Source organism: Martes martes (assembly GCF_963455335.1).
Source record: "Martes martes genome assembly, chromosome: 1".
Taxonomy (NCBI): domain Eukaryota; kingdom Metazoa; phylum Chordata; class Mammalia; order Carnivora; family Mustelidae; genus Martes; species Martes martes.
The window spans coordinates 215,980,369-215,989,787 of NC_137888.1; the positions used below are offsets into that span (position 1 = coordinate 215,980,369).

At 68.8% G+C, this 9,419-nt stretch overlaps 2 protein-coding genes across 2 annotated transcripts; one reads left to right on the forward strand and one right to left on the reverse strand.

Moving 5' to 3' along the window:
- Window positions 1–1,277: 1,277 nt before the first annotated feature.
- On the forward strand, window positions 1,278–4,329 carry PEAK3 (PEAK family member 3; the record flags this gene model as incomplete). The annotated part of the gene is made up of 3 exons (XM_080817870.1): window positions 1,278–1,359; window positions 1,762–2,300; window positions 3,550–4,329. The coding sequence occupies 3 exons, from the start codon at window positions 1,278–1,280 to the stop codon at window positions 4,327–4,329; spliced, it is 1,401 nt and encodes a 466-aa protein (XP_080673996.1).
- Window positions 4,330–6,598: 2,269 nt separating this feature from the next.
- Window positions 6,599–8,670, reverse strand: OAZ1 (ornithine decarboxylase antizyme 1). The gene is given in 6 exon segments (XM_080827973.1): window positions 6,599–7,131; window positions 7,218–7,303; window positions 7,377–7,549; window positions 7,657–7,746; window positions 7,748–7,799; window positions 8,459–8,670. Coding segments are annotated over 6 exon segments (681 nt in total). The 5' UTR covers window positions 8,605–8,670; the 3' UTR covers window positions 6,599–6,997.
- Window positions 8,671–9,419: the final 749 nt, after the last annotated feature.

The window sequence follows — 9,419 nt, forward strand, 5'->3', positions numbered from 1 at the left end:
CTGGCCCGGCAGTGGAGCCCCACGAGAATTCCCTCCCCTCTCTGCGCTCCCGGCCCCTGAGCGAAAGCACGGGGGCGGCGACAGAAGCCCAGCACGGACTGTGCTCTGCCCGCAGGGGATGTCTCCGCTTTCCCTTCACGGAGCGGGCGGGGAGGCCGCGGGGAGGCCGCGGGGAGCTGGGCGCCCTTCACGTCGCAGCCCAACCTCCAGCCCAGACACGGCTGAGTTCCAGCGTCTGTGCCCCCGGGTTTCCATCGATCTTGCTTTTCCCCGTGTGGCCATCGCAGACCAACTGTCCAGAGCTCAGACGGGCGCTTGCTCCCGCCGGCCCCGCCCCAGGTCCCGGGCTGGGCGGGCAGAGGGCGGGGGGAAGGGGGGGGCCCTCCCGAGGCTTCTCTGATGATGATGACCCCGCAGAAGGGGAAGCAAAAACCAGGGAGGAAAGAGCCGGCCTGGGGGCGTTTCTCGCTGCCCCAGCATTGCCCGGGTTCCCCAGCGCGTCTGGCTCCCCACTGCCGTCCTCCGTCCGTTGTCTGAGCCTGAGCGCAGGGACCGTCCCCGTGTCGCCCCCTCCCCCCACGGCCCCCTACGCTTGGCCCAGGCCACGTCCTCTGCCTGGAATGTCCTTCCCACCTTGGAGGGAGGCGTCCCCTGCGGGCAGGCGGGGAGCAGGGCCTGGGGAAGTGATGCAGAGGGCGCCCCTCCCTGCGGTCTGACAGTTGCACGGGGCTTCCGGGTGGCTGCGGGCCACAGGTCAGCCTGGACGGGCCGCAGCTCCCGCCCCGGAGTTTGACCCCAAGGCTGCCCCCGCCCCCGTCACTTGGGTCCTGCAGGTAGGGGCTCCTGGAGGGGTGCTGGGGTGGGGGCTGGGCAGAAGCAGCACCTCGTGGAGGTCGGGGTGACAGGGGTCTGGGTGGGGCGCGGCCGGGCTGCCGAGCTCTGGGAAGGAGACCTGGTGCTGTCGTAGGACCCCAGCTGACCCCCCATCCCTGGCCTGGCCCTCACAGCTGGACCTTCTAGTCAGTCCATGTCGCAAAAGCACAGGGTCCTTCCCACTGCCCTGGACGGTTGAGAGGTGATGTTCCTGCCCCACCCATGAGGAAAGGAGCCCAGGGAGGGCGACACACCACCCTAGGGCCACCAGCAGGCCAGTCCGGACAAGACGACCGAGGCTGCCCCGCCTCGCGCCTAGCTCCCTGCTCCCCCACGCACACCATCAGCACCCCGCGCCTGCCCACCCCCGCGGGCCCCCAACTTTGACCCCCCCGCACTGCAGCATGAGCGGCCCTGAGCCACCCACCGAGACCCCTGGGCCTGACGCCGCGACCTGGCCGACTCCGCCCACCTACAGCAACCTCGGTGAGCCCCTGGGGGGCCTGGCTGGAGGACTGGGGGGGCAGGGGCGGGTGGCCGAGCCTGAGGGCTTGGGGAGCCCCCTGCCCGAGGGCGGCTTAGCTCACTCGCAGTGTCACGGTCCCCATAAAACTCTGCTGAGGGAGGAAACAGCTGGGAGCACCAGCTCATCCACACGAGGAAGCTGGGGCTCCCAGAGGTGGGGTCACCTGGCCGGAGCCACACAGGGACGCAGGGTCACCTGGTGTGGGCTGGACGCCTCTTGGCCACCGACGCGTCACTCCTCTGTGAACTGCGGGGGCACCCGTAGCCCACGGGGCCATTCTTCCCATCCTGCAGACAGGGCAGTGGGGGCCGAGCGGCCCAAGCCCCACGTGTCCTCACCCCTTCCCTGCTCCCCCCCATCAGGCGAGGTCCGCGCCCAGCTGCTGCCCTCCAAGGCCTGCCGCCCCCGGACATCCAGGCCCCCCTTGACTGACCTGCAGCCCCTGCCCCCACCTTTGCCCAAGAAGACCCTGGCCAGGACCCGGTCCCTGCCCATCCACAGGGCCCCCAGCTCCAGCCCCACTCCCGCAGGGCAGCCTCGGAGACCCTTTCTGGGGTCGCACAGTGTGGACGAGAGCCAGGCCGGCAACGACCAAGCGTGGGCCCCTGGTCCCCCTGTGGAGCCACACATTCGCTCGCTCGACAGCCCGCTGGGCCTCGGCTGGCCCGACCTGCATCGCCCCGAGGCCGTGCGCGCCTTCCTGGAGGCCCGGCAGCTGGAAGGCGTCCGTACCGTGCACGCCCGGCTCCGGGCCCGGCTGCTGGGGGGCCGCCCGGGCCGCTGCCACCCCGGCCACGGCTTCCGCCTCCTGGACAGCTCGCCATGTGTGGACAGCGGAGACGCCCTCTACTACCGCCTGGTGCGGGTGGGTGACGAGGCGTGGCACATGCTGGCTGCCAAGGTGAGCCCCGCCTGTGCCCCTGCTCCTCGGAACCGTCCCCGGTGTCCCACATTGGGTGTCATCTGGGACGCATGCCGCTTGGGCTTCCCGTCTTAATCTGCGACAGACGCGCGCTAACACAGCCCTGGGAACCGCGTGCCCGAGGTGTGCAGCGGTGGACACGCAAGTCGCCGAGGAGTCCTAACCCCCACGCCTCCCGGGCGCCCTGCATCTGCATTTGCACCCAGTCGGTCTCTAGGGAACTCCAGTGCTAGAAAGCCACCACGCTGCGCGGCCACCATATTAATAACACGTTTAAGTAATAGTCCCTGCCACCATCAGCATGTCGAGCCCCTCTGCTGCCCTGAGCCGTCCTACGGAGCCCAAGGCGCCCTTATGCACCGAATCCCCACACACGCTTTGCAATGCGACTGTCACCGCCCTTGTCATAAGATCCTTCCATTTTTATGTGCCGCTCAGGGAGAAAAAAAAATAGATCCCCGTGAAGCCACCCGAGTCAGACGCAGACGTTTTCAGACGATGCTCAGCAGTTAGACAGGCTGTGCTGGGGGGCCCGTCCCCCTCACACCCTGAGCGCGAGGGAGGGCGGTGTGGCTGGCCGCGCGGGCCGGGGACAGCTGCCGGACCCTGACTCCTGCCAGGGCGCCCCGCCCCGGCGATTCTAATGTAATTCCCAAGCTGGTGCTCCCCTGACCTTCTAGAAAGAGTTTTGCTGTCCTGCACTGTGGCTTCTGGCCACTGGGGCTTCTGAGGCCTTGAGCCAGGGCCGGCCTCCCCCCGGAGATGGATCTCAGGATCGGACAGAGCCGCCGAGCAAGACACCTGCTCTGTCGTAGCCTTGACGCTCACGGCGGCTGCATGCTAACGTTCTGGACGTCTCGGCTCCGACTAAACAGAGTATGGGGGTTGTCGTGTCCACATTTCTTAGCAGGTGTAGAATGTGGCTACTGGAAACGTCCAATGACCCCGCAGCCTGGGTCGTGTTTCTCTGGGACGGCCTGGCCCCGGCCCCCGCACTGCCCACCTCCTCACACCTCTGAGGGGCTGCAGTCCAACCCCTAAACCCCATCGTCCTTAGCGGAGCTTTCCCTAAAACCATGCTGGTGACAGACAGCGAATTAACACGTTCCAACTCCTGCTTCTGGAGGCCGAGCGCACGCAGCAGGGGCGGCGGGAAGGCTTCTGCGGGCAGAGTGCCGGCGGGGGTCTCCGCGCTCGGGCCCCTGACGGCCCCCCCTTTGCCCCTCAGGTGCCCAAGCCGGGAGCCGAGGAGCCCCACCCGTGGGGCCTGGAGCTGCAGGCCTCGCTGGGCCCACACTTCAACCTGCAGGGGCTGTGCGGCCTGGTGCCCGAGGGCGCACTGCCCGGTGTGCCCTGGAGCGGCCCCGTGGCGCTGGCGGCCGAGGTGCCAGAGCGCACGCTGGCCCAGTGGCTGTGCGAGGCGGGCAGGGGGCGGCCCGCGGGGTCCCCCTGGGTCGTGGCTCTGCTGCTGCTGCAGCTCACGTCCGCGCTGGAGCACCTGGAGGCTCGGGGCGCGGCCCTGGCAGAGCTGCGGCCTGAGAACCTGCTGCTGCTGGCGCCCCGGGGCTGTGCCACGGCCGGGCCCCCTCGCCTGCTGCTGGCTGACTTTGGCCGCGTCCACCCCCGGCCCCCGGGACCCCCGGGCGCCCACGCGCAGCAGCTAAGCCACCTGCTCCGTGCCCTCCTGGGCCCTGCGGCGCCCTCAGCCACGCCCTTGGCAGCCGGCCTGGAGACTCTGGCAGCCCGGTTGGCCCATTCGCAGACCTCGGCAGCCCAGGCGCGGGGTGCGCTGCAGGTGCTGCTCTGGGGCCCCGGGCCTGAGCTGCACGGCCCAGGAGCCCCGCTTGGGCCCTGGCTGCAGGTGCGCCGAGCGCTGCTGGTCCTGCACCTGGCCGAGCGGGCGGCGGCGGGGGAGGCGCCCGGCTTGGAGGACTGGCTGTGCTGCACATACCTGGCTGAGGCCACGGAGGCCTCCCTGGGCCACGCCCTGGCGCTGCTTCGGGACTGACACCTCCCCGAGAGGTAGGCACCCTTCCCAGGCCTGGCGCCAGAAGGCCAGTGGGGACTGCCTCCATGATAGAGGGGACACCCTCTTCCAGAAACAGCCAGGAGGGAGCGGGACCGTGGACACACAGCCCCCTTTCTACACTGGGGACTTGGGTCCAAGTCCTCCCCTGGAGGCCTGGGGGCTGGGGCTAATGATCAGTGCCTCCAGAGGCTTTCTGACGCCAGGACAACCCCACCTCTACCAGGTGTGGCCACTCCCTGTCCACCAAGGTCTGTGTGAGTATGGGACCCCTCCGCCCAGCTTCCAGCAGAGGTGAGGCTGTCCCTCTAGTGCTGGAGTCTGAGGGTCACCGTCTCGGTGAGGAGGTGGACGCTGTCCTCCATCTCCCGCCCCGGAGCACCCCTTGTGCCGAGGACGCCCAGTGACTGTGAGTCTAGACCCGCTTGGCGTCTCCAGGAGGAGGGGAAGCTCCTAGAACCTGAGACACCCAGCCCCCCAGCACAGCCCGCCTCAGAGGAGTCTGAGGTCACCTGTCCAAGCGTCCCCACGGGGTCCCATGCCTTCCGCCTCCCCCACTCTCTCCCCCCACTGTGGCCTCCGCACTCTTCCTCTGTGAAATTAAATTCTGTCCAGCCGGGGCACCTGGGTGGGTTAAGCCTCTGCCTTCGGCTCAGGTCATGATCTCGGGGTCCTGGGATCGAGCCCCACATCGGGCTCTCTGCTCAGCGGGGAGCCTGCTTCCTCCTCTCTCTCTGCCTGCCTCTCTGCATACTTGTGATCTCTGTCAAATGAATAAATAAAATCTTTTAAAATAAATAAATAAATAAATAAATAAATAAATAAATTCTGTCCAGCTGCCAAGCTTCTGCATGGGCTGTTCCCTTCTCCAGACTCCAAATCTCACACCTCCTCTAAGCAAATAAAGTCGCTCCTCCCCGTGCCTGCCCCCAGAGCACCGATCACCACTGGAAGTATTTATCTCACGGCCTGCCACCTGCCACCTGACCGTGTCACCCCCCAGGCTCTGAGCTCCCCCAGGGCAGAAGCCAGGCTTAACCCACAGTAGATGTTTCACTGCACAGGACGACGGAACACCAGCGAGGAAGTCTCATCTGGGAACCTACGGGAGAGAACAGAGTCTCAGTTTACGCCTCTGGAAAAGGCCCCTGAGGGGTCCCACCGCCCTTGCCTCTGGGGCCTCCACTCACGCCCCCTCACTTCCCCTCCCCCCTCGTGGCTAACTCCCAGATACAACCAGGGCTCCTCTCCCGCTCAAACATCTCCCGTGGCTCCTTAGTACCCTCAGAATACAGTGGGGCTCCTTCAAAGGCTCCCCACGTTCCCTCGGGCCAACCCCTCCTGCCACACTGCCTGTCCGCCTGACCTCCAGGACTTGCGCAAGTTGTTTCTTCCCCTGGATCACTCTGCCCGTCTCTACTCATCCGCTTCAGACTCCTCTGTACCCTTCAACACCCCAACTCCAAAGCCCTTTGCACTGTCCCCAGACTGGTGTGCTGCCCGGCTCTGTCCCTTCAGACCTTGGAGGCGGGCCCCATCTCCAGTAGCTGAACATCCCCCCCAACCCTAGACACATTCCGATCCCTGCAAGTATCTCTCCTGCTCCCATAAAAGATGCCCCCCTTTCCCGCCTCAGCCCAGGCTCGGACGTCCATCTCTGGGCCGTCCTCAGATGCGGCCAGCAGGTGGCGCAGCAGCCCGGCCCGTCGCAGGCCCTCAGGAACCCCCTCAGCCCCGCTGACCCTCGGCAGGGGCCCCACCCCACATCCCCGCTCTGACCCCCGCCACCAGAACAGCCCTGCAAGGCCCTCCCCAGGGGCTGCTGGCGTCCACGGAGCGCACACAGGCGACGACCTGGGGGCCCAAGTCCAGACGCACACCTGCGCCTCAGCCACACCCCCCGACAGAACCGGAGGCGGGGCTGCTCAGGACGAGCAGGAGCTGCCAGTGGGGCGCAGTGGCCGCCCCAGATAAGGGCCCGGGAGCAGCAGACCCAGCTTTGGGGTGGGGCGGTCGGCCCCCCAGGGCCTCCTGGGACTGCCAAGAAGGACTGAGAACGTGAGAGGAGGCAGCCGCAGCCCCGGGGCCGGCCACGCCTCGGACCCCACAGGAACTGGGCTGTGCCCAGAGGTGTGGTGGTTCCCAAACACGCGAGGGGGTCATGCAGTCCGGAACCCGACCCCCTCCCCAAGCCCTCGGGTCCCAGGGTGGGGGCAGTGCCCGGAGGAACACCACGGAGCCAACACAGGTGTGGGAGGCGTCATCACTTTTATTCAGGTTTTCAGAGCGCTAGAGGGGCAGACGGACAGCGCTGCTCCGGACGGAGACCTCGGACTTCCCAGAGCCTTCCAGTGAGAGACTCCTCCAACACAGACAATCGGAATCATCTCCAACCAGCAATAAAAAAGTAAAATATAAACTTTTATTTAGAATTAAAGCAAATACTTCAGTATCACAAACACAATATTAAACCTCAGGAAATATACCGCTAATTTGGAGTGAGCGTTTATTTGCACAATCACAACATGCGGACAAACCCAGCACACATGAGCAGGCCTGACTCGCCGCGGCCGGTCCTGCCCCACGGTAAGCGCGACACGCAAAGGGACCGCGATGCAGGGGCGACGCGCGAGGGACGCCGGCGGTGCCACTACTCGTCCTCGCCCGAAGACTCCCTCTCGAACGTGTAGGCCATGAAGCAAGCGTCGGGTCTCTTGGGGACAAGGGGATGCCCCGGTCTCACAATCTCAAAGCCCAAAAAGCTGAAGGTCCGGAGCAAGGCGGCTGTGGGGGAAACCGAGTCAGAGCCGCAGGCGGGGCCGCCGGCGCCCGGCGCGACCCAGCCCCCGCCCAGGCCCCCCGGCCCGCACCTCTGTCGTCGCGGTTCTTGTGGAAGCAGATGAAGACGTGGGCGGCGCGCAGCTGCTCCTCCGAGAACTCCAGGAGAACTGTGAGGCTGAAGGGCCGGCGTCAGCGGGGCCGCCCCACGCCCGGGAGCACCCCCGCCCCGGACCCGCACCGCGGCCCACCTGTCCTTGCTGCCCTCGGGCAGGGCGCCGCCCGGGATCTCCACGTAGAGGCAGCCGCCGCGCAACACCGCCCTCCAGTCCACGCGCCGGGAGCCCGAGAGCCTGGTCTGCACGTTCAGAATCCTCGTCTTGCCGTGGGACGCGAGCTCCTCGGTCACGCGCAGCCGCTCGTCCTGCGGGAGGGAGCGCCGGTCCGCACCGCCGACGCGGGCACTGCTCAGGCCGGCCCCGCCCCCGCCCCGCCCCCACTCCCCCGGCCCCCCCCCGGAGCGGTACTCACGGAGTAGAAGACGGCGGCGGCCGAAAGACTGTGATCCCTCTGACTATTCCCTCGCCCACCTGGGATCTTCAGGGGTGGGTGAGGGACATCAGGAGCACCACCGAGGCCCCGGACCCAGGTGACTACAGCAGTCGGGGGAGGCCCTGCCACGGCAGGACGCGCCGCTCAGCCCCGCGCAGAGGCCCCGCGGCCGCGCCCGTCTCCACCCGCGGGCCGCCCCCCCCCGGAGCGCGCGCTCCCCCCTCCGCGCCCCCTCGGCCCCGGACGCCGGCGCCCCTCCCGCACGCTCCCGCGGGCCCGGCTTGCGTCATGGCGGCGGACGCGGCCCGCGGCCCCGAGGGAGGTTTTCACCATCGCGCGCCCGGCGGCGCCAGCAGCCATTTGCCGCGCGGGGCCAACAGGCCCCAAGGCCGCCTCCATTTTGCACGGCTCGGAGCTCGGCCCCGTCCGCGGCCCGGCGGCCTCGGCGCTCCACGCGGCGCCCCCCACTCCGCGGCCCGCCGGGGGGACCCGCACCTGTCGCGGGAGCGCCGCCGAAGGGAGGGGGCGGCCGGCCGGACCCCGGCGGAGGCGCGGCGACGGGGCGCCCCGCGCGTCCCCCACCCCCCGCGGGCCACGACGGCAGGCCGCGCCCGCCCACCCCCCGCCCCGCCGGGCCCCGGGCCCCCGGAGCGCCCGCCCCCGCCGCGAAGTGGCCTCGACACAGGGGCGGACCCCGCGCTCCCGGGCCCTCCGCGGCCGGCTCCCCGCGGGCCTGCGCGGCGGCGCTTCTGGAAGCTTCGGGCGGGGGCGGGGCGCTCACCTCTCGCTGCTGCGGCCTCCGCGGCTGTGCAGGCTGAGGAGCGGCATGGCGCGGGCGGCGTGGACGGCGGTGCTGGCTTTGTCCCCCTCCTTCTCTCTGGCGAAGCAGTGGCTGTTGAGGATCCGCTGCAGGGAGGATTTCACCATCCGGCCGCTGGGGTCCGAAACCAGAAACCTCCGCTGCGCGTCTCCGCGCCGCCGCCGCTGCTCGCCGTTCGCAAAATGGCGCCGCCGCCGCCGCCCGCCTTTATAGGCGCCGCGCCCGGGCCACGCCCCCACGCCTCCTGGAACGCGGACGCGCGAGGGGGCGGGGCTGCGGAGCCCCGAACAGCTCCGGACGCGCCCGCCCCCCTCGGCGTCTGACTGGCGGACGGCCGGGGTGGGGGCGGGACTGCCGCGGGGACCGCCCCCTCCACCAATGGCGACTCTCTGAGGGCGCGGGAGGCGGGGCGCCGTGGCGTCCACAGCGCAGCGTACGCGCCCCGCCCCCATCAGCCGGTCCTGGGGTCGGGGGCGCCGCGCTCTACGCGTCTTCGGGTGCTGGCAGTGGCGGCGTCTCCGCCGTGGCCCTTGTCGCCCTCGCCAGGGTCCCTACCCCAAGCGGGGCCCCCTCTCCCGGGAGGCTCGGGGCGACAGAGACCCCCGTATTCGCGGGCGGGGGTCCCAGAGCCCCCACCCCCCGGGGCGGAATTCCTTTCCGTGGTAACCTCGGAAGGGTCGGTCCCGCGGTGGGTTTCTGGGTTCGGTCTTGCCCGGTTCCGGACGGCCGCGGCTGAAAAGAACCTTCCATGCTCGAGACACTCGCGTTTAATGAAATGGAGCGCGTCGCTTCCGGGCTCAGCCAACAGCCCTCCTGCTCCCAGAGAAACGCAGACCCCTCCCCGGTCAGCGCGGACCCCTCCCCGGTCAACGCGGACCCCTCCCCGGTCAGCGCGGACCGGGTCAACGCGGACCCCTCCCCG